Source organism: Diuraphis noxia, unplaced genomic scaffold, assembly GCF_037042655.1.
Source record: "Diuraphis noxia isolate RWA-SAM2 unplaced genomic scaffold, SU_Dnox_SAM2 contig0005, whole genome shotgun sequence".
Lineage (NCBI taxonomy): Eukaryota > Metazoa > Arthropoda > Insecta > Hemiptera > Aphididae > Diuraphis > Diuraphis noxia.
The window spans coordinates 43,605,557-43,632,362 of NW_028301715.1; the positions used below are offsets into that span (position 1 = coordinate 43,605,557).

General features: G+C 26.8%; 1 protein-coding gene across 3 annotated transcripts; it reads right to left on the reverse strand.

The window, feature by feature from the left end:
* Positions 1–717: 717 nt before the first annotated feature.
* On the reverse strand, positions 718–26,736 carry LOC107164427 (kunitz-type serine protease inhibitor conotoxin Cal9.1b-like). 3 transcript variants are annotated; one of them, XM_089229733.1, is made up of 4 exons: positions 13,688–14,248; positions 6,262–6,521; positions 4,628–4,708; positions 718–837 (listed from the first exon to the last, which is right to left on the reverse strand). In XM_089229733.1, exons 1-2 carry the CDS (start codon positions 13,788–13,790, stop codon positions 6,337–6,339), a joined length of 288 nt encoding a protein of 95 aa, XP_089085859.1. In that variant the 5' UTR covers positions 13,791–14,248; the 3' UTR covers positions 718–837; positions 4,628–4,708; positions 6,262–6,336. The 3 variants fall into 3 exon arrangements, with proteins under 3 accessions (XP_089085859.1, XP_089085860.1, XP_089085858.1); XM_089229734.1 differs by lacking the exons at positions 718–837; positions 13,688–14,248 and adding an exon at positions 26,104–26,736 and having other exon boundaries at positions 4,439–4,708; XM_089229732.1 differs by lacking the exon at positions 718–837 and having other exon boundaries at positions 4,439–4,708.
* Positions 26,737–26,806: the final 70 nt, after the last annotated feature.

Below are 26,806 nucleotides of genomic sequence, written 5' to 3' on the forward strand. Positions count from 1 at the left end.
TACTTATTTAAATGATGTATAATATGGTATAAGAGAGCTCTAATTACCATAATTTGAGAGGGAAACTTCGTGCGTTGTTGTAGCGTTATCGAATTACTTTAAAAAATAGGTCTAATCCATAAAGACATCCAAAAAATTGGCACACATTTATTCATATGCCATGATTAATGATGTGGGTCCGTGAAGTAAAAAACTTAAAATTTGACATTGAAATGTATGTATAAAATATTAGATGATATATTATAATGCGTAAAAATTATGAACGCCAGTTTCAACAATTATATTATATTATTTATATTTTTCTAATAATTGTGGTCATTGAACTATTTGACACTATATTTATAAAAATCAATAACTTGGCGCCTAGCGTTTAAATTATATGTACATTGTAAATAATATATTGATGAAACTGTACTAAAGAAGACCTAATTTATCAATTGTATCGTGTAGGTTAACAACAAAAAATAAAAATACAATAGCTATCTATTGGATTCCGAGTGAATGCAAGAATTGTTTTGATGTTATTGTATGTGAAAAATTATTTACTATTAGGGAACTAAATGTATGTATATAAATGTATATAACCTAACCTAACCTAACCTACCTATTTGATAAAAGATCCTTGAGAATTTTTAAATTTATTATGTTTTTAAATTAATCCTAAAGAAATGTAAATAATATGATAACAAACAACTTTTCGTTTTAATTCAACTAAAATTATCTAACGTAGGTTTTATACGACTTTATCTTCATCTATATTTGGCAATTATCTGGATCGTTTCATCTCAACTTGATTCATTAAGAGACATGAAGTAGATCAAAAGTAAACAACTGTAACTAAAAATATAAATTCCCTCAATTAATGTAGATATTCAGAACAAATAGAAACCTAATGACTGGAGTAACACTTGAAAATTGTGTATCAATATTTATAACGTTTAATCAGACATAATACAGCTCGCGCTCAAAGTATTAACATTGACATGTATTAACGAATTAGAATGCAAAAACTTTTCGATTTTCAAATTATTGAATGGTTATAAATTATAATGTCTTAAAACTGTTATACGCTTTGCAGTAAACGTAAGTCACGCGTCAATCTCATCATTATTATCAGTAATAAATAATAATATTTTATTAGTTTATTACATTGTTAAATATTATTTAGCTATCAAATCGCAAAAATGTCAGAAAAAAAGTTTTTTTTTTTAATGAAAAGAACTTTATACCTTACTTTATATTTTATACCTCTCTATACCTATATCCGATTTTTCTGTCTCGGTTTTAAATTATATTTGCGTTCATATTATATTAATTTTTTTTTCAATAAGCAAATACTTACCTATACTAAAATGTTCGAATAAACAGTTATTGATAATTTGCAACTAATACTAATAAGTTTCGATATTTTAAAAACCAATAATTGACAGTATTTCATTAAATAAATAAAATACGAGGTTGAATGTAGGCGTAATCTGGGATAAATTCTTGGGAGGGTGACAGACTGTGGTAAAACTAAAAATCAACAAGGTAAAAGATACATTTGCCCACTCAGTTAAATATCTGAAGAGACAGTTGTCTCCCTCCCGATTATGCCAATGGGGTTTAACAACGGAGCAATTGAATTGGCTCCCCAATACAGGTAGTCAATATTTTACCCTTACTAAGTACCTTTGAATTGGCTCCCAAGAATTTACTGTTGAATTGGCTCCCTACCGTTTTTTTTTTCAAAAATTTATTGATTGCCAATATGTTAGTAATTTAAAGTACGTATAATTCGTAATTCATATATTTTATATCGTTACACAAAATTATATTAAAAAATTTAAAAACAGAAAATATTTTACCGAAGTGCGTCATTAAAATTTATGTATATTATATAAATTAAAAAATTAAAAAAACAGACAGTATTTTAGCAAAGTGCGTCATTATAAAATGTATACATAAAAATCAATAAGTTAAACAAAAATATTATATTAGAATATTTTTCGGGGTCTATACTTATAATAATTTTTGTATCAGATTGAGTACTATATAATATATATATATATATAAAGTTGAATATATTTGGATTTTACATCGTAAAAGTAAACGCCTATAATATGAGAATCCCTGGTTAAAAAATAATATATTACAATTTAAGGAGCCAATTTAAATATATATTTTTCAGGAGCCAATTCAAGGATCGAATTTATATTAAACCAAAATTGGGAGCCAATTCAATGGTAGCCTTTAACAATGTGTACCTCTACTATAAGCTTAAAGATGTTCGTTTTACCCAAGCTCAGTATTGTGTAAAATTATGTGATGATTCGCATTCTTTTAACTTTATACTTAATATAGTACTGTACTGATTTAGTTATAATATTGCATCAGCCGATAAACGACAATAGTTAACTAAATCAAATTGTATAATTATGGAAGCTTTAAATACCAAAATAAGAAACTTCCAAAAATGTATTGTTAACTACTAAAACACAACTCGTCCGCCGAACAAATCAATGTTAGTGTGTATTGTCGATTTTGTTATTGCACTTAGTGGCCTATACACTTGCATATAAAATTACATAGGCACATTCACTATATCCCTTACACTCTAATCTATTATTATTGTTTACTCAAGCTAACATTAATTTACCACTAAAACAACGACAAATGAGATGAAATGGTCAATAAAGACTAGAAGTGTCCCCATTGTTCTAACAGTTGTTAATATCAGTACGATTAAAAAAAGAAACGATTCTTTATCACAAAAATACAATACATTTTTAATTAGGTAAAAATATTTTAGCAATCTGTATGACGTCTTTTAAAGTGAGATTAAAAAATAATGATACAAACAAAAATTCACAAACCGTGGATATTATATTATCGGACAAAATAAAAAGTCAATTTAATATTAATACTGTTTACGATTTAATAACGATAGAGGTACAAAAACTAAATTTAAATTTAAATTATACGAAAGAATTAACTTGATATTATATCTATTATACATCTCCTATTTGTTTTATTTTTTTTACATAAGTTTGATTTTATATTTTGACAATAATACGTAACTCGTAAGTCATAAACTCATAACTATTTATACTTCTATTACTGTAATAACAAAATAGCAATAATATAATAAATTCTTACGAGTTATTTTTACATGGTCTATACTCTATATTATGTTATAGATCAAAATATTGACTTACAAATAACAGTTAACCGAAAAACATTAAAATAGAATTATTATACCTATCTAAAGGTTTCAATCAAAAAATTATTATAGCATCATCCGATCCCGTGCAATAAATATGAAAAAATCGAATAACATTTATGAAAAATTACGAAAATTATAGCTTTACTAAAACTGATACAGTTACCTACTTTAAATCTTTCTCATAATTAAATAAGTAAAAATTAATAATTCCAATACGTGGAAATGTTTAATAATATATTATTATGTAGGTGTTTTCTGACGACAATAGCATGGGGTTATTTGATTATGGTGATTTATTTCAACAAAAGCCGTGCGTTGGAATTAAAACAATGACAAACTTCAAACAAAAATCAAAGTTATAATAATAACAACAACCATAAATTTTAATTTATTGATTTATAGTCGTATATAGATAGGCATATAGATATTATCTATACGTAAAAATAGAACTCTGAACAACTTTTCGTTTCCACTTTTTCTCCGACAAACTAAGTAGATTTCAATTTCGCACTCACTGTTACACACATAGGTAGTATTATCATTGGGCTGTCCGCGCACGTATGAACAGGAGAAACGATAAGCCTTGTCTTTGAGCACGTATACACTCAGAGCTGTCAGCGAGCACGAATGAATATATTTTACTTTTAAAACGAATAATATTTTCGCAAAAACCGCAAGTCATCAATCACAAGTGGGTAAATGCCGGTGATGTAGTGCCACAAGTAAGAAGAGAAAAGTGAAGAAAAAAATATATGAAACGATCTAGCCATCTGCTTGATACCGTTCCAGTCAAACAGTTTTATCACTCTGCACTACACTACGTGTTTCCTCATAAATCTACAGCCGTCAGAATTATTTTTATTTTTCATTTTTCCCCCTTCGTCCCAGATATAATTTTATCATTTCGAAAGCGACATGATTGATTTCCGTTGTTTTGGATGTTGTTGTTTCAATCATTTTCGTAAAGGTCCACTTAATCGTCTCGACTCGCAATGAAACAGAAACGTTTAAAATACATTTAACTCGTAGTATCCAATATCCACACCATTTAGTCATTAAACACTATCCTCGCGCCTCGAATCATAGAAGTCAACTGAAATCTACATAAATAAACACCTAAACTATGTAAAAAAAAATATATATAACAAAACATTACCTATGAGAATTTACGACACGAATTGGTGGAATTATTCGTTTAAATATTGTGTATAAAATTAAATACTATAGATAATATCAAATTAAATATTTCTATTCATTTATTTTTACTTAAATATTACATTTTACATATTTAAATATTTACAAAATATGCTTTAGTAATATTTAATAGAAACATTATTGTTACTTAAGTAATTATTAATAATATTACAATTTATTATTATTTAAATTTGATTATGCTAACATATTAATTAATTAAATGTTTACCGTTCGTATATTATTATTATTCAAATCACTCTTTCCAATGTTTAAAAACAAGATGTCTTGGTGATTTCCCATTCCATGTACCTGAAAAAAAATGCTGTTATAGAACTTCCTTTTTGATATTATTTTAACATGAAATTATAATTATTACTCAAGTAAGTTAACGTAATTATTGCAAGACAATGTATAAAAAATTATATTATTATTATTTACTATTTACTTAATGTAAATTGATTTATAAATCCACAAATTATACAAATGAAATATACATTTTATTTTTGAGCAAAAAAAAATATCAAATAGATAAACTAAAAAAATTAACAGCCATAAAAATATTGCAAGTGATGTATTTTCTTGAATTTCATTTGAAATGAAATGTTTAACAAAAAAATACTTATCAAGTACATAATTTCTAAATAATACAACATATTATGTAAATCTTGCATATACACGCGCGAGTAAGTACACACACACACAGAAAACTAACTCAATATATTCATCAATCACAGAACTGAAAGCATTAATGATGTCAAATATTTAAAATCGACTTTGACGTGTTTTGTTATTTTTGAACACACTAGCACAGAAGTATGACGTAGAATTTCGGAAAGTATATTAAATTAACATCATATTAAGTATATTGTGCAAAATATGAAATAAAAAATGTAATACATTAATATGCATATACATTATACAGCGTACGTATACATAGGTTAGCAAGTTACTTTGTGTATGTTAACGCACAAATGGTACAATAAATTAATTTATATTTTACTATATTATACTATACAATAGAATATTGGCGGCCTAAACAAACAGTTAACGAATGGATCACGTTCGTCTATTTGAATTCCTTACCTTTGTGATGATACTCACTGAAATAAATAACTGCATAAGTCTTTGAATATCGAACAAAGTAAAACATAAAAAATGTAATCTTTAAATATATAATGATATAATATATATTTTTTTTATTGTTACTGCATCAACATCATGGTTATTAGTTTACAATTAAATTAAGTAGTTATGTACATAAGGGATTTTTACAATGAAGTTTAATAACAATGTAAAATAGGTTAAATTAAGTTATACGTTTCAATTTTTTTTTTATGTGATTAATGATATAATAATTATAAGATAAAATTTGTTAATATTAATTGTCCGGTGGGTGGACGCAAAGAACACAACAACTAATAACCATAGCTCATTATATTTTATTTATTTTTTTGGTTCAGTTTCGACAGTTGTTCACTTATCGTTTTAGAATATCGTACATGCTTGAGTGAAAAAAAAATTATAACGTGTGTCATCAAAAATATGCGTCAAGTGATCACCGATCTAAAGTCCTCGAACCGTGAGTATATAATATTATATTTGTAAACGATAACAAGCTGGTATAAGGTATGTGGGTACAGAAAAACATAACGCACACGTTACACATGTATGGTACAAAATATCTAAATGTTACACACAATCGGAAGTATTATCTACCAATATTATATTAATAAACTTACAAAATTAATATAATACTGCGAACAAATGCTATGAAATAATTAATTTTATTATATATATATATATATATATATATATATATGATTTAAGTGATTTAATCGAAAAATGTCATTACGGTGACTCACATATTAAAACATTTATTGACAATATTGTAAAACGTCTGCAACCAACACAGAAGATCCAGTCGAAGATGGCTTATTTTAAAACCCGTAGAATATGCATGTATTTTCGCATTCTTCGAATGTGTCAAATCGATTATCGTTGCCACCACAACCGAAGTAAATGAATTCTGAGCAGTCGTCATTAGTTGAGTCGAAGTAGTATTTTACTCTCAAAGTCAATCGATTTCCACAATTGCCTTCGTCTGGAGGTAAGAAACAGCGATCTGTGAGTTTAAAATATAAAAACAATAGGTGAATCGACTAGACAATTATTTAAAGTGCAAGAATAAGCACTAAGCTGCAATGAAAAGGTAATACAACAACTACTAATAATTAAATCAATTTTAATGTTAATTGCAAAACTGCAGTTACCTCGGAAAAAAATTATGTAGGTACCTAATTATCTATAGGGCGTTTTGCAAAGGGTTTAAGTAGGTAGATATTTGTGGCGTGCGTTAGTCGATATCATAATATTAATTGATATCATACGATTTGGCAATGCACAAAAGCCAGCCTATCTTTATCAAGTGTGTCTTAATATTTGTTACCTGCCTACTTACCTGCGCATATTAAATTACAATGATTAATCATAATACATATTTTGTATACTGACCGTAATAATTATTTTATCGTGGTATTGAATTAAAGAATATTATCTGAGATCAAAGAGGTCTAAAGTAATCACCTACATTATACCTGAGTACATCAATTACGATTACTTTTATTGCCGTTAATGGCTTATCGCATTACCTTTAATAGTAATTAAAACTAAAACAATGAAACTTTACCAATTATTGTATTGTGCTATAAAAATAATGATTTATTGAAACAGCGAAATCTAACGCAGATAATAACTACTTGCATAATATTTGGTTTAATAGAATTGAGCTTACAATTATTATTGTTTATAATTATTAATAATTTTTAAAATATAAAAAATGAAATATCTTGAAATTGTAATAGGTAAATAGTTGTCAATAAATTGTATCATCATTAAAGCCATTAAAATTACATCATGTCTAACTAGGTGCTAATAATAATCATAACTGTTTTTTATCTTCAAAACAGTAGCGAATACATAACACATAGTTTTCATGTGAAAATAAAATATTCTGTTCATAGGTTCGTTTATAATAGTTTAGGGCCTTTTTTATGGATCGAATAGAAACAAACTTTGGCTAAATCGAAGCTAAAAAATGATTCAAAATGAAATAATAGAGTGTTATATAATATTGATTTTAGACTTTTATTATTACACACATTATTAAACAATTTTTATGGCGGATTTTTAACAAAAATAAATAAGGGATTAATCGATTATCAATATTTTATACTATATGAAGTAATAATTTAAACATCAACGGTTTTTAACAGTTTTTTCAAAAACAAAAATGAATGAATCATAAACATTTACTATTTTATGTGTTTACAAACATATCGTTAAATAGTTATAATATTATCTTTGCATAAAAACTGAAAATAATTACAAATGATTGACGTCCATTATTGCTATTATTCATTCAAATCTCAAACAAACCGTTTTATTTAAAAATAAATAAATAATAACCATATTAAATTAGAATATAATACCACTCATATTATTATCATGGTAATAATTTCTGTATTTTAGACACTCATTTTCTTTGACAATAGAATACACCATTAATATAGTCAATAAAAACTTTAATATATGTTACTTTCACTTTTCACTAATTCGGTAAAATTGAATTAAAATGCTAATTTTAACTAGAATAGTTTCATACATCTCTCAATATCTACACAAAAATACCAAAATTATGGTCCCATCGGGAACTGTTGCAACGTCATAAAATTAAATACACCCCAACATTGTTCAAACATGATCAAACTAACACCAAATGTAATTTCAACTACATTCAATATTATCGCTGGAAAATCCTTTACCAGAAAAATGTGTATTTAAATTTAAAATCAGCTAGCATTCAATTTACATGAATTTATTCAAAAATATGGAAAAATGCAAATTTTATAAAATTAAACCTAGTGGATTTATCTATAAAATGCTTCACTTAAAAACACAAAAACATTTCAACAGTATATACTAATTAGTTATTTTGTTTAATAACAAATTGAATAATTGTTAAAAATGTACGAGTAAATGAGTGGATTTTTTTTTATCAAGAATGGATGTTCTAAAAACATTTACAGTTTTTTTGATAGCCTGTTTTACTTTTTTTGGAAATTGGTCCTGTTAACCCTTTGTATATTTTCCAATCAAAAAATATATACCTATTTATACAATTTCCATGCGACGAATACGCGTCATTTAATTTATTTATACCACTTAAATCGATAGCATAAAAAATCCCAAATATATCAATAAAAAATGAAAACTTCTAATAAAATAAAAATGTAATCTTGATCAGCAAAGTGTTGTATGTGGCATGAGCCAATTAATAATAATAGACAAATATTATTACTCTTAGCTAAATATTTAAATTGCGTAATATTAAGCCATCGAAGCAAATGAGCTGAGGCAGCTCATTGTAAAATAATATTTAAGGACATAAGCACCACAGTAGAGGGACAGTGCGGGTTTCGAGTGAGAGGCGAGATATGTTTGTAAGCGATTGATAGAGGCCCGTATATTTTAGTGTGTTTGTTTTATGTTTAATAAAGTTATTCAAAATAGTATTAATTGTTCATCGATTATTTTGTGTACCATCGAGAGATAGGTATACTACAAAAGAAAGAAAGTGTAATTATTTAACAATTAAAAGTAATCAATCATTTTACTATACATGGTCATTAGTCATCGTTAACCTTTTATTTTAGACTAAACAAACAAAACATTATCAGCACGTACGTTTTATAGACAATTCAAGGTGTAAACGTTTCAAAGATTAAATAAAAGTTTTTATCATCACGTGTTACTGTAGATCAATTTTTCGTATTAAATTTAAGGACAAATAAAGGTTGCTGCCGTTAGGTTTCTAACCAAGATGAATGGTTTTTCTCCCTTGTTTTATTTATATATTTACTTATTTATTTATTATTATTATTATTATATTTTATTTTTGTTTTGAAAACGATCTCTCTCAAATGGCACAAAACTAAAAGTATTTGTTATTTTAGTTGTGTACACTGTTTTCACCGTCGTCCACCGTCCTCTTTTTTTCTTTTATCTATTCCTTTCGGAATAAATCTGTCGTCCTTAAGACATTATAAGTGACAACAATTTGTTTCCGTATTCCACGGCCGTCGTTAAAAGATTTATCTTGATCGCACGCACCCACCCTCGAGTCGGGGGTTCACAATATTCCATTAATGTATTACAAAGACAAAACGAGTAGGGTGGAAGTGAAAAGCGTCGCTAAGCAATTGAGGTACGGAAAAAAACTGTAAATATATATATAATGATTTTCGTATTGTTAGAGCTTTGGGCCGTTATTTATAATATATTATTATTATTATATAGGTATGTATTGTATTGTGTGATGGCCAATCGGTCACGGCGGTTTTCTTTGTTTTTTTTATTTTTTTGCTGCTCCACAATCACAGCAGTAATAGTTTTTATGCGATACAAAGTAGCACCACCTCGGGTTTCGGTATAATAGTACAACGGGAGACGCAAGCGGAGTTCCAAAAGAATCAATTACAAAAGTTCAGCGCGCACTATCGTTCCAGCGATTGAATCGCTGAGGCTGCATCACCCTCATCAGATATATAACAATATAATAATATAGAATAGAATAATAGATGTAATCGAAAAAATTGAAAAAAATCGAAAAATACCTTTCGTATCCACAATGGATGTCATGCCGATATACAAATAGGTGGTGAGGTGGTAGGTATCTACACAGGATATGGTATTATTAATTGTATTATTGAGTCGTTTAATGCCGCGACGGCAAAGTTAAACGCGAGCAGTAATACCTTTTGCAAGTTATATTATATTATCGTGTTGAAATAGTTTTAAAAGTCATAATATTAATAGCATCATGCGAAATCGATAATAATTATCATCTAAACTTCGTGTGCATTCATCATTTCGATTAACGAGGAAATTAATAGTTTATTGTTGAATATAATAATATTTAAGAACACGTCGTCGTCGTTTTCTGCACCGTTTGGCTTTTTAAAATATGATTTCCCTCTTTAAAAATCGATTGCGAAAACAAGCCATTGTGCCATTTATTTTTTATTTTCTACTCACGGTGAAAAATATAATAGATATTAACCGACGATTAGTACGTGTCAGTGTAAAAGGTAACAGGTCGACTTGTTTAACTTTTTTACAGCCATGCACCGCGACATGGCTGGTACGCAATATATTGAGCTATTGCGTGGAACAAAATAATATAATATTTATTTTGTATAATATAACGTTAACAATATAAAATCGCAATCGATGTGTTGTATAGATAATATGTCCTCCTAATGCTCAAAATAAAGATTAACTATATATTATTTAATTTTTTTTAATATTATGAATATTTAAATTACGTTTTTACTTTTATTATTTTAAATTAATACGTAATATTAAAAATGTATCATCATTGCATTATTCGTAAGTACGAGTAAACTGTATACGATGTAGGTCATAAAAATATGATACAAAATGTAAGTTACATGTATGTCAAACAAATTGTCAACAACAACAACATATTATTATTATTATTATTATTATTATGAATGTGTATATTTTTATAGATTTCAACTTGATAGGTAAAACAAGTTCCAAATTAGAATTTAAATGTTATTACCACCCACACATTAAATACCTGAGTACTTAATATTCCTGACATTGATAGCGTGTGTGTGTATACAGCCTTCCTAAGACAAAATACCGTAAATCGAAAGAAAAAAACGACATTTTTCTGTATTTCGTTTAATGTTATAATTTTACACGTTTTTCTTCAGTAAAAATGCCGTAACTATGATTATTTATCCAGATATTTGTGTTTATAAGAAAATAATATTGCCGCAATTGTCATTAAATATAATACATTAAATATATAAATATATAAATGATATACATAATATATGAATATTTATGATAATATATATTATAAATTATATAATCATATAATCACAGTTTGCTAAGGAAGATTGCCATACGTATTATTTCAAATACGGCGTTTTTACGTAGCACTTCCTCATGATCTATATTTACGGCCTTGTTGTTTAGGAAACTGGTCTCATTATAATTCGTGTCTTAAAATTTAATTTTAAAATACTGAAAATGTTTGGAAATTTGGTGTCGTACGTACACCACACACATTTTATATTTCGTTCAGTTATCGATGATATCTTGTCGTTCTACATTATAACCGTTTATAAAAGTATAATACTGTAACTATACAGTAATAATCAAATATTTATTTGAAAATTAGACGAGTACAGCCTGTAATAACTAGATATACTGAAACTGCGTAAATTAATTAAAAACATTTTTATATGGTCGTAGGTAATCGTGGTGTTCTTTATACAATTATGCTATTTTTATTGTAGAAACAAATGAAATTCTTAAGTCATGAAAAACAATATGTTTATTTTAGAATATCTATTATTTTAGTAACAACCAGTTTTCGAATAATTCTATTAATAGTTAATGCACAATTGGCCTATATTCTGTTATAAATCACAAATATAAAATCTGTTTCAAACATTTTTGATAAAAACAAATCGATACATTTGATTCAAAATATTTATATTAAGAAAATTTTAGAAAAATTAAAATGAAACTAATTAAATATGTAAATTTATAAGACATTCGGTAGCTAATTAGGAATATTAAATATCACCTTTTTATTTATTCTTTTTAAGGGGTATTATATAGGCAATTTTTAATGTTTATATATTTTTTAACGAAAATTAAATAATTATTACAAGATAATTCAAGTACATAATTTTAATAATTATGTATCATTTTATTGAAAGATTTTTAAATAGTTTCTAATGGGTGAATAAACAGGGTTAAATTACTATCACTAATTATTGTACTAGCAACTAGGTAGCAACTAGCTGTAGTGACGTACACTTGCAAGAGTATTTTTCGCCTATTGTTTTTTTTTTTCATTACGCTTAATGACAAATAAAAATTAATAAATTTCGAAATCTTCATAACATATAAAACTTATAAGACAATAAACTCTAATAAAAATAAAATGCAACCCATTGGCCTATGTCGCAGAGAGTAAATTATAGCTCTATGTATTATTTCGGAATATCTGTGCTTTTCATATCAAACTGTTGGGTTTGGACAAAATAATTATACGCACAAGACAGATTAAATTAGTTGACAATTTTGTCGGAATACCGCGGTATGTCCCTATAACTCCATGAGCCTCGAAGACGTTATTGGCGAGTAGGGTAGAAATCCCAGGAAATTAGATATTATTTTATTACAAAAATGTATGTTTTTTGTAAAACATATTTGAATATTTATAATATTATAAATCATTTTTCCATGTTCCTCGTTGAAAATATGAACGCAACTGTGGTAATATAAAACTTAATAATAAAAATCAAAAGCAATTTTAAATATACTCACCGGCACAGTTAAATTAAACTTTTTAAAGTTACATATCTAATAAAATTACATATGAACTATAAGTGAGGAATTTTTGAATGAATAAGAGTTTTTATGTAAATGTATAAAACATTTATTATTTTGTGCAATCAAAGTGATAAAACGAAAAGGGAACGTATAAAAGGGAAAAAGGTCGAAAAAAAATTAGATAAATTCATCGGTACAGGTAATACTATGTATTAAATTATATAGAATATGTAATGATAAAAGTTTATTTTAATAAATCGTTACATAGAAATGTTAAATTCGATAATTTTTATAAAAAATATTCATAATATATTACTTTAAAAATAATGCATATTTTACATATCACCACTACAACAGTCGTATAAAATTCATAAATTTAAATAAAAATTTTCAAATTAACAGGTTTTTTATAACTCATGAAAATCAATCCATACAATATTATATTATATACACGTTTTTTACTGTCATAATTATATATTATAAATTATAATATATCGTAATATGCTTTGATGATTACTTTATGTAATATTATTATTATTTGCATTTATTAATGTTATTAATGTGGTGGTAAGCATCGCTAAAAACAAACAAATCAAAATTGATATTATTATTTTTTAGTCCTTCCCGATGGAATAAAACACTAGTATAGCTGATAGAGGTATAGATAATACCAGTTATATAAACTATTAGCTCATTAGATACCAAATATTATTACGCCCTACAATCTGCATAAAATTTAAAATTAAATAAATGCATAATATTATTATACGAAAATATATTGTACTCGGACTTGTCAGCTGTTACCAATTGACCGAAAGCATAGAACGTTGTACGTAATGATATTATTACCTCTGATAAACGAGTGAGTTGTGACGGGCATACAGATGAGAATACCCAAGGCCAGCGTGCACGCGATAACAAAATAACTATTGTTGCGTCTCCTCAGGTCCATGTCAAGCGCGGGCGGTGAGTTGGCCTATATGCCTATGTGAATCGTCTGTACGTGTATAGTGTGTGTATAGTGTGTGTATATTACCCACACGGTTCGTGCAGTAGCAGTGATAATAGTTGACAGAAATGGTCGTAATGAACGCAACAATTTGTTTGAAATTCGTCCAATACGATAAATAATGATGATATTTATTATTCTGGCGAAGCGTTCGAAGACGGTCCGCGGATGATGAATCGATCGATCACATACGATATTATATCAGTGTAACGATTATTTAAACGATTTCGTCGTCGTCGTATTGAACTGCAGTTGTTTTATACACAAAAATAAATGAAAATATGAAAATAATAATTCGGTCGGTCTTGTACGGCAGGTACCATCAATGCAAACGGATCACTGACGGAATTTTATTGCGGAACATACATAGTTCACCGTCAAGGTGGGGACGACGACTATATAATAATTTATATTATATTATTATATACGCACGCAACTCGTCCAAAAAAAAAAAAAAAAAATGATCTAATCTCGACGGATAACACCATTCGGCTTATATATTATCATTATTATTATTATTTAGTCTTTATCTAAATTATACGACAAGCACGTCCTATAGACGCCACCTCAGCGCCATCGCGTGTACGTTACCCGCCTATATTATGTATAGGTAGGTACCACCGCAGGTATCCCGAAAATTGGTTACGTCACCGTTTTATTCGACTGCTAATCGAAGTAGGTACTGTGTCTGCGTGCTTGTGTCGTCTTCGCCTTGAAGTTCTTCTTCTTCATATAGTTTGTCGAAAACGAAAACGGAACGGACGTCTCGGAATCGGACGGTAAAACAAACAAACAGACAACAAACGTTTACACGCGACTATCGAATATATTCGGGGTGGGCACCAGCACCGGGTGGGTGGATAACGAGTCATTCCTTGTGATGCACAATAGCGATTATTTTATTATTTAGTAATTGATCAAAATGGAGCCACGAGTGTCTTGTATAAAAGACTGCCCGTACATCGAATGTAATATAGGTAGGTATTACCTCAATTAATTCAGAACGATTTCCCACTACAATATTTAACGAAGTACTGGAAATTTCCTTGCAGTGTCACATTTTATACAAATAAAAGTATTTTATAACACATTTGCTTTTCGTTTTTTTTTCGTGCAACAATAAATAACCAAGATAAATTTGCTAAACCAGGGATTCTCAAACTGTGGTACGCGTACCCCTCGAGGGTACTCAAATTTTCGTAAGGGGTACGAGTCTGGCCAACAAACTATCGAAAGAAATGAAAATTTATGTAAGTCTTTAAATTGTATTATGTATATTTTAGTTCAGTATAACTAAAAAGGGGTACTAAAAAAATGTATTGGTAAAAAGGGGTACAGTGTTCATAAAAGTTTGAGAATCCCTGTGCTAAACTAACGATATAGGTAGGTAATAATAAAAATAAAAACCTAATGTTTTAAAAATGTATTATAGTAATATTATATAGGTAATACATTTTACTATACAAAATACTAAAACCAAATGGTTAGGCATTTCAGTGTCATTAAGTGATACGTATTTCCTCCTTAATTGTGTAGCTTATATTTAATGCTCAAAACAAAAACACAAGTATAGAACAAATAATCCAAGTGAAGGTTTCAATAATAAATTAAAAGCCTTAGTAAGAACTCAGCATCCAAATATTCGTAAATTCACCGACGTAACCCTGCAGAGATCAATTTAATTATTTATTTATTATTAGATTGTTAAATATCCCAGCGTATTGTAATGTTTGGATTCTACAAAAAAAAAAAAAAAAATTGCTTACGAATAACAAAATTATCACAAATTAAAGACTTCTTATACAATTCAGCATTCATATCATATAATAGAAACATCTAACTACTTTATTATTAATTAGCAATTGTATTACAATATTAATGCACGGAAAATATTTCACTTTAAACAAAGTTTTAAAGTTTTGATAATTTTATTTTCAATGACAATATTTTCTGCAGTATCTACCTACATGGTCATTATATTGTGTATTAATAGTATTATGTCAGGTATATAATACAGTCATTATGAAAACGACTTTATTGTAATAAACAATATTACTATACGGAATTACGTATCATATCGATTATGGAAATATTATTTCAAATTTCAGAAACCATAATATAATATATCAGAAGAGAAAAAATTATTATAAATCGTCTCCGAATAGGCCACACAAGGATGACACATAAACACCTCATGGCCAAAGAAGAACCCCCTCAATGTGCAGCCTGCGGGGTTACACTGACTGTGAAACATATAATAACAGAGTGTTATCAATATTTAGAAGTTATGGAGAAATACAACATTCCACCCAACTTGTATGGAGCTCTGGGACCGAGCAACGAGACCACATCGAACATGATAGCCTTTCTCAAAGGATCGGATTTATACAACAAAATTTAAACGTATTGATTAAAAAAAAAAATTGTAACATTAACTTAAATAGTAACCATATGTAGTTAGCATCATATAAACATTGTAATACCCTTAACATTGTATCTTAACAAAAACTAATAACCTTTGTTGTTGATGTTTTTTTAGTTCAATAAAAAAAAAAAAAAAAATATAATATATCATATAAATAATAATATCTTATACTGTAAATTGATTTGTGATTAATCATAATGTTGTAATTACTTAACGCGATGAAAGTAAATAATAAAAAATAAAATATATAAAGACAATTTATTTTCAAAGGTTAAAATAAAATTTATTACGATCTCGTGAAAGCACCGGCAGAAAAAAAATCGTCTAACCATATGCCTGTAAGCCATTTTATATAAAAAGTTTGAAGCTGGTTGATAACTTTCACACGATGTGAATGTATTTTTATAACTATCAATAATATTAATCAATAGAATAATATAATAATACAAAATAAAAGAAAGTTTCAAGGGATCAAGTCCATTGCTTTATAAATTCCGGACGATTTTAAATTGCACCAACGATGAACAGCTAATAAAAGAAGTATTAAAGTAGGTAAATTGCGTCTGGAATTTCTAAAATGAATATAGCAAATTGCTCCCATAATATTAAAGTGGACAATTTCAACAAATGAAAAAAATTGTTGAGCAATATAAAAAAAAAAATATGTAAAAAGGGCTCAATATAAGAACATGATATCGCATTACTATGATGTCAGAATATAACTTATTATATTTTTATTATTATTTACTCTATAATCTATATTATATGATTTACCAAATAAAACAATTTGAACACATAATTTAATACATTTTTATACTCGCATTATTAAAAAATTTAAAAAATTAATTTAATTTAATTTACATTTCAACCAAAAACTGTTATAATAAACTGAGTCATAATATAGTCACATCCTCGTGATTTAATTGCAAAATTTCCATCATGAAAATAATGTGATTTAAAAATATCCTCAACAAGGAGCAATGTATACAACATAGGCATTTAATTGAACATTGAGCGCAATTTATTACATAGAAATTTATAGCTGAAATGTATTTGACATAATTTACTATTTTCTTCCGTCGTTAAGTGCAATTCACGTTTATAGTTTGTTCGAAATTCACCTTAGGCCATAGCTCCTAACCTAGCTAATTAAACGCATTCATATTCTTTATCATATTGAAATCAGTAATGTATTGAATTCAGGGCTATTCTTTCAGTGATAATATAATTATATAACATGGACTAATCACGAATAGAATTAGTATCATCTACCTGTAAATCAAGCATCAACATATGGAATAGCAATAATATGGAATCGAAAAATTGAATTACTCATAAAACTATTTAACTATTGATGATCTATTAAAAATAATAATTATGAATATGAATAAAATATACATGCAAATATACCATGATATTAAGTTTCTAGACGTTTAGTTTTATAATATTAAATGTTGATTTTTTATGTATTTTATGAATAAGCATCTTTATACTTATAAACCATGAGGTTTATAGTTATAATATCATTATATTTATTATTCTTATTTTTTGTACCCGATAAGTTTCCCAGTCAACTTAAAAAAATAATAACTTAAATTTTCTTATGCAACGTAATATTACATATTTGAAAATGATTCACTTTTGTCATTTAAATGTGACAAAAAAAACATATATTTTAATCACTGAGATAACGCTATTCTCATAAATCATGTACATTAATTAAACTTTGAAATTGCACGTATTAATTCTAAAATGCCCCGTTTAAGCATACAACAATATATATCATGAAATAATTCAAATCCTTAATATGCATCTATTGTATTGAAACAATAAATTTTATTATCATAGAAATATTCAGAATGAAAGGCCTCAACTCTGCATCTTACAACCAGTGTATAATAATACGTCGCAACATGAGCGAACACTTATCTTTATATTACAAATTTACTAGAAAAATGTACGAAATTACAACTTATTTAAGAGAGACAATTTATTATGATTTATTATGATTTTTATTAATATAGAGTTCATTGTCTGGTGTATTTTATGATTAAATTGATAATTCAAGCGGACGAATTAAATTACATAGGAACGTTAATATTAATATTTAATAGTACATAATATAGTATTTTCGATGAAAAATTCACATTTAAAATATAAAACTAATTATTATATTTCTTAATCTAAAAGTCTAGGTATAAATTGATCAAAAAAATATCTACATTTTGTTATGACCTCAGTCCAAGTTCATAATTAATTAATTACTTCTAGATAATATACCTACATAAATAACAATTTATACATACATTTAAGCCATATTTATTTTAATTATAAATATATTTGAATGCCTACGGCTAGTGCCGTCGTCAAAACACATAATGTAAGATAGCATTTTCTTAACTAAATATAATTTCCTTTACTTAAAAACAAAATTAGGCAATGGAATGATAAGTACGATATTATGTTTAAATATGGCACGTATATAAAAACAAAATGTATAAATAATATAAGTTAAAAATTATATCAATCACGTTAATGTATAATGTGTAGGTATACAGAATGATTATTTAACAGAAAACTTCCATTATCCCAAACAAGTTTTGATATGTTTTTTTCGTGTCTTACATTAATTGAAAAATTTAGTACTAACAAGTTATACCACTTAATAATTAATATCTTCCTCTTTTTATCAAGGCGATTTGGTAAGATTTTTCTTTTTTAATAACAATACTTATTAAAAATGTTTTTTTATAAAGAAAAAGATTGTTTTCATGACGATTTTTTTGAATAAAATACAACTTCTATAGGTACCGTTGTACACCTCATCTTGTCAAAAACTTCAATGCTTATGAATAAAAATCGGCTACTTTTCAATACTTATTGCTATATTAAAGATTTTAACTTGTTTAAAAAACAATACTATAATTAATAATAGATACGTGAAATTAAAAATATAAGTTGTCCTTATTTAGTATAAGAATGCTAAAACAAAAACAAGATAAAAATTATGACAATTAAGTATTATCATTGATTATAAATACTATTACTAAATAATGCTAGTATTTCTAATCAATATGGTATTAAACTATAAAAAATAAATCATTTAAATAATAATGAAATAGCATTTTCTACATACAAAAATTGAGAGTCCATTTAAATAGAACGGTCTTTACTAATTAAATACCTAATTTACATACACGTTATAATTTCTGTATATAAAATTAAAATTACCCATCGATTTTAGGCAATGTGTCAACATTTATCATTATTGTTATTTTTAACAGTATAATACAATTGTATTTATTAATTAATGTCTAATAATTGTTTTTAGAATTTTAAAAGCAGATTCTCTACAAATACGTATTTTAATTGTCTATTATAATGCAAATAAATAGTCAAGGGGATTAATTTAATAATATTAAAATGTGTTAATAATATTCTTTGATGTATTATCAAAATTGTTTTAATAATTGTTCTCAAATACTGCAATGAAGTTTTAACTGTTTATAATATGTCTAAAAAAATAACTTGTATTTTTCCACTATCAAAAAAAAAAAAAATGCATATCTGCATTAATGTATAGTATTATGTAGCTCATGGCTATACAACAATATTGCGGATTTCCTTGACTTAAACTCGTAAGCTGATCGCAGGGAAACGTTAGAATTTAAATTCCTTCATGGATTATTAAGTGGTAAAGTTACTTCCCTTACTTTTTATCTCTATTGAATTTTAAAGTTCCTAAAAGACACACCAGATTACAAGTTCCATTCTTTATTCCAACTATTACACCCCCAAATATCTATCCAATGAATCGTTCTTGTATCAAACGTCAATGCAGGCCCACGTTTTGCATTTCCTTAAATTATTTTTAGTCGTTTTTCTGTATTGTATTAGTTTGAAAATAATCAAATTGTAAATAAAATATATATTCTTTAGCAAAAATTTAAAAGGGTAATGCTCATTAAAATAAACCCCGAACATTAATGAATAAATATAAAAGTGAAGGTCTCAACAAAATATAGAAATTTATTTTTTCAATAAAGTCTTAGTTGTAATGTTTATATTAGACTTTCTTTATTATTTACATCTATGTAACTAATTGTATTTTAAGGAGAAAGATCACGTTATCTTCATTACAAAAATATTAACATTTATTTTTAACGCACGCATGATACAAATGTACGGTAATTAAACCAATTTTTCCATTTAAAAAAAATAATACGCTGATGGGTGTATTGTGATTCGTTCAAAATTGTTATCACTCATTATATCGTACTAACATTTTAATGAACTAAATGAAGTAGCCCAGTGGTGCCCCACAGAATTTGGTAATGGTTTACTAGTTTATAACTATCCCGCTCAGCAAAACTTTAAATACTCATAAATAATTAACTATGAGTAATTAACTATTGGAATTTGATTTGTATACATCAACATTATCAGATAAATATTCAGTTTTGGAATATGAAATAATAAAATAATAAGTACTAAGTCATTAAAAACAATAAAATACTTTTCAAAAAATAGTAAACAAGTCCAACTGTATTTGAATTTTTTTTTCATAAATGTTTTTTCGTAATGAATTCGAATTACCTATAAAAAATAATATGTTTTCAAAAACGTCGACCGATATTAAGTGAACTGTTAAAATAATCGACCTGTACATACTGTGTAAATCAAATCTTTACAAGAGAAAATCAATTGTTGATAAATATTTTTTTATTTATTTAATTGCCTAGGTATGACATGACTTGGAGAAGGTAAAGAAATATCTATTCAATTTAGATTGAAAACGGGAATGAATGATGGCGATGAATATGCTAATAATATTTCCATCGACCAAGATACCAGAGGGATAAATTATTCAATAATTAACAGCTTTTCTACGTATACATAAAATACTAGTAGGAGAGATAATGGGATTTTTTTCCTTTGATCAGTAATGGACAACAACCCAAGAATCTGAAAACATTGGTATTTGAACACTAGATTGCTACTAATTATTTAACTATACTTATCTTAAGTGCATCCATTACAATATTTTTCAAAATAATAGATTCCTAAGTGCATTTAATGTGTTTGCTTGTTGCATAAATCAATGCAGTCACCAAATGCGGCAATCCGAGTAATCAATAAACCCATATGAGCCATATTGAGAATCAAAATCAAGAAAATGTTTTGCACTGAGGTGAACAATTTTCTGAATCAGGCATATTATCAATACTTTAAATAGTTTGGATAAAGTAATAGTTAATTAAAATAAAATAAATATTTAAATGTGTTATAGAAAGCTATCAAAACGAGTTGTAGACTACTGCAGTAGTTACATTGAAGACATTTAAATGATTAGATTTTTTGACAAGTTCAATAGGTGTATATAGTATATAGAGCTGTGAGGTATCTAGAGGAATAATAATGCAGCCCAAGACACCACGTGTTGATGCACAAATGTGATGCACTGAAAACATTTATTATGGTGAAAACATTGGTTCGATATCTTGACATTAAAACGTCAAATTGTTTATGATAATGACGAATGCGTGAGGTCTATCATCCGTGATCCGCAGTGATATACATTTTTTATTTTTTGTAAATGTTCCGTTATTAATACATATATGAGGTCCTAATGAGAATCGCTTGTTTTCACAACAGCGCATTATTCAAAAACAATAAATTACTTCGAAGAGTGATAAGAGATCTTAAATAGATACGCTTATCATTATACTATGTGTATATTTTTTTATTATATTTATTTTAATTCCATCGTAAATTTACAATTTGTGTACACTAAATTAAACCTAATGCTTAATAGAAAGATATGGTTGAATAGTGGTTACTGTTTGGTCGAGTATTATCAGAGACTATATAGCTCATTTAGCTGCAGAGCTTAATAGTTAAATCTTGTTACACATAATAAAACAAATGCCTAAAATAGCAGAAATTTCCTTTTTTTGGTTTAACCGTACTCCGGCCTCTAATTAATTTAAAAAAATTACTTTTATAAAAAAGTTTTAAATAATATCATACTTGGTTTTATTTAGTCAAACGGAGTTATAATCAGAAAAGTTTAATGACGTAATAGAAAAGCTAATTGTTTAATTTTACTTATTATTTATCACTGAAAGACATAATATACCTATACTATCATTACTGTACAGTGATTTCTATTTCGTTTTGCTGTTGTATGACATTTCTACATAAAAGAAAGCTCTGCGTTATGAAAAACGTAATTGCTATCTTAAAATTCTGAAGCTAACAAATAACAAATAAGAAGAATGAAAATCATTAAAATTATTTATGGCACATATTTTACAAGCAACAGAGAGATAATAACCAAACTGTTACTTATAACAATAATCTCAGCTAAACATTTCATCAACTAACAACTTTATTAAATCGATGATTTATGATTAAATCAAAGAGAGAACACGTGCGTATAAATAAATATAAAGCATATTTTATCAAGCAACTATATATGGATCACGAAACGAAAACGATAAATGTGTAAAACTATTTCGAATAAAGTATACAACTATCATTGATGATTTTAAATTAACAATATTTTATGTATTTATAATTATAACTAACGCTTACTAAATAACACAAAGACATATTGCATTACAAACTACTAACGATTATAATTTTATGTTGAAATAATCGAATGTGCGCACAGAAAACTTTCAAAACTTTCGGAATTTATACCTAATTAAAATATAGCTTATCGTTGTAATCATTTTCAAACAATATGGTTGACTCCAAATTCTCGGCTTTCATAATATATAATCAAATAATAAATATCCTGATATTATTGTTAAATATGTATTTCACCCGAATATACACATATAGGTACGTACAATAAACTTTACGAAATACGAATATATTTTTTGCTAGGTATTAATTAATAATTTACTTTTAAAAACATCCATTCATAAAATAATGTATTTTTAAAAAGCCTACAAAAAAATAGAAGTCATCTTTACAACCACAAAATTGAATATTTAAAAAATAATATCAGTGGAATTATAAACTACGATATACATTTTGAAAAATTAGTTTTCGACTAAAATGAATCACCCTGACATTTTTGAAGAGAAACAACCTCAGTTGTATTTTCTTTTGAAAAAATACGAGTATTAATAAATTATATTTATTTTACCAAAATATCATATTTAATACAATATGTATTTTTACTAGTAAACCGTTTATGGTCCTAGTCCAAAAATCATAGACATTTTTACTGTAGATCTAAAATATGTACACGTTTAGATTGTGAATCCATAGTATACGTATTCTTAGATTTTCTTAGAGAAAAATTGCTTAAGAAAACATGGACAACACGTTTTATGTGTTAATTCTAACTCACTAAGTTCCAGTAGGTACTTTATAAATAAATAACAATTGAAATAATTATTTCAACCAACAATATTTACTATCCTATCGTATATTGAAAACTTATATTAAACTGAATAATACAAAAATAATACTTCTGGGTTTATTAAATTATATTTAATTACTCAAAACGTAACTACGTAAGTTATATTGGAAAGTGTTCATATGTCATGGTGTGATTTTTTATGAATTATGGGTGTATGCTTAAGTACAATTCTAAATTCAAATAATATATAATATCCATAGTGAATTAAATAAAATGAATAACAATTGTTTTTAGTTAAATACCTTTAATGCTTATGTATGAAAATTATTGTATTATGTTATTTTATGATGCGAAACTGTCAAATACCTACACTATAATTGACAGTACTCCACTCAGATTAGAGTCTGCTTTATAAAAACAAAAATAATAATTTCCAATTTTTCTAGACGATTGATACAAGTTTTGCATGGTACTTGAACCAATGTGGTTTGTTTTTCATTTGACTTTTCAAAAGAAAAACGCCGGAAAAGCAGCCACGGTACCACCCACGTCTACTGCAGCAGAAGTGAAATGACCCAACTAAATAATTTTGATGGCAAAATTAATGCTCTAATAAACCGAACAATCCGGAGCCTGGAACCGTGTGCATGAAGACGATTCAACAATCACTGTTCCGCTCTGCCGTACACAGCCTAAAACATCACTATTGTCATCGACTCCCGTGGCTGTCTTTTTTTTTAAAATGATTTTTAGTGTTACGATTTTTTTCATCATGTTAATGTCACCACATTGTGTTAGATATTTTTTATCTCAAACTATGTACGTCAACTCTACTTATTAACATTGTAATAAACAATAATGAACAATTAAACAGAGTAGGTACTTTTTGCTTTTTAAAATACAAAATCAACATTGTATGAACAATAACAATTTCGTAGCCGTTTAATAAATTTTTTTCTCTAATTTTGTATTTCGCGAAGATATTACTGTATTACTAATATACTAATATTAAAATAACTCCTACGAAATTTTAAGCTGACAATTTGGCTGAGTCACCTTTAGATATAAACTTCTCACATTTTTTAAACGTATTTGCTTATTGTGATAATATGATATACGCCGTGTCCGAATGAGATAATAATGTTTTTCATATTATAATATTATAAAAAAGCGGGTAAGTCGTTGATGTCACTCTGCTGTACAGAAGGTTATAAGTGGGTTACTGTAATGGATGGAATTAAATTTGAATTCAATTATATTATATCATTGTATACGAAAAACGATTTTGAGCGGAAACGGATTATCTGTCTAGTGTATATTATAGATTATTAAAAATTTTCAAATCTTAGATTAAAAAACAAAATTTTTTATGAATTTCTAGTTCAAAATAATTTTTCAACTGTTATTGTTACAATGTGTTAGAAGCCTTGTTTTAAATTTTCAAGCTTTTCTACCTAACAAATACATTTCTATCGATAGGTATTTATAGAAAAAAAACCAAAAAAGTTGAAAAATTAAAATAAACATTCGGTGAAAATTTAATGTATCTATGGTCATTCGTTTTTAAGTTACATTAAAAACCAAAATCGATTTTGTCGAAAACTGATTGTGCGTTAAATTTCCGGTTTTTTCCGTAATTTTTAGTTTGTTTTTTCGATTATTTAGAAAAGTATTAAGAATTATTTACTTTTGACCCTCCAAAGTACCAACTAGATTCACTTTCTGATCGAACGAGGTACTGAAGTCAAAAATAGAAGCACTTTTACTGCCCCAAAACGTGATGACAGACACAAAAAAAAAAAAAAAACACATCATGGTAAAATCAATACATTCATCGCTCCGCTCAGAATCTAAAATGATACTATAGTATAATATATTGAAGACTTATAGGACTAGTTAAGTTTGCTCGTAGCCATGTGGCTATATTATATTTCATCTATAGTTCTAATAATCTAAAATAAATTAAAATTTTAACATTAAATATACACATCGTGTATAAGTAATTTGTTTACTACACATTTTTGAAACAGTCTCATGCCATTATTATGTAAACGGATGCTTTTCGGTCATTTTTCTTTCATGTATCAAAAATAGTATAAATTAAATTTTTTTGAATTTTGGCAGCAGCCAACGACAATAAAAACAAATGAACAAACACAAAACGACGCCAACAGTTCATTCCCAAATTGTAGCTGAATAAACGTTTTTCCTCCTATGTGTAATACTTTTTTGAGCAAAAAAAACTTGACATAAAATACTGTGAATATATTATTATATAATATTGTTTCACATAAATGAAATATGTTTATAATTTGTTTTGTTATCCTAGATACATAGATATAGCTCAAAGGTATCTCCTTGTGAGTTGTTAATATATTAATAGAACTTTCGAAGCATAATATAATACGACAATAATAATATTATATTAAGTAATATAAACACTTACAGCTTACCATATTTCGGTCGAAAAACTAGGGCTCTAATAAGGTGACTACGGTTGATATTACATGGTGTTTGAAGTTCCATCGTGATCGACCCTCATGATCCATCGACAATAGAAAACATTTATGTTTCCACGGCTTTTGCTGTGAAAACGCAAAGGATTGGACGATAAATTACTCGTGCTTCCAAATCTAAGATTTTAGACTCAATATTGAATATATCGTATCTTTTCATAAATTGTCAAAATTAAGTCGATGTATTGATACATTTTTCTTGTTTATGTTGAACCTATAGTTGTAAAAATGTCTCTCGTCCTCGACAGATCGTTTTATTATTTTCATTTTTCATCAGAATATTACTATAAAAAAAAACTAGATCAATTTAGTGAGTTTATTTATTTCAAACACTAAAATTTTATTTTTAACATGAAAAATTATTCCGTTAATCAGTTACCTAGTTTTTTTGACCGAATAAACCAAGGAGTAAGTACTACCTAACAAACTATACATTTATATACTTATGAGTATATCACCCTACTGTTGCTCTAAAGATAAAATATAATATAGATATTAGCTAATATGTAATAGAATAATATTATATAATTTAATAATCATTTACATAATATCTTGTTTACGACAAGTTTACACATATATAATCTAATTAAACGCAATGTAAATGACTATATATTAGATACAAAAAAAAATTTATCTTCAG

Bases quoted from the DNA above. Each gene is read 5' to 3' on its own strand.
- LOC107164427 (XM_089229733.1), bottom strand. From the start codon at position 13,790: ATGGACCTGAGGAGACGCAACAATAGTTATTTTGTTATCGCGTGCACG. The intron at 6,522-13,687 runs GTAATAATATCA...TTAAACTCACAG, and splicing joins AACTCACTCGTTTATCAGAG to ATCGCTGTTTCTTACCTCCA.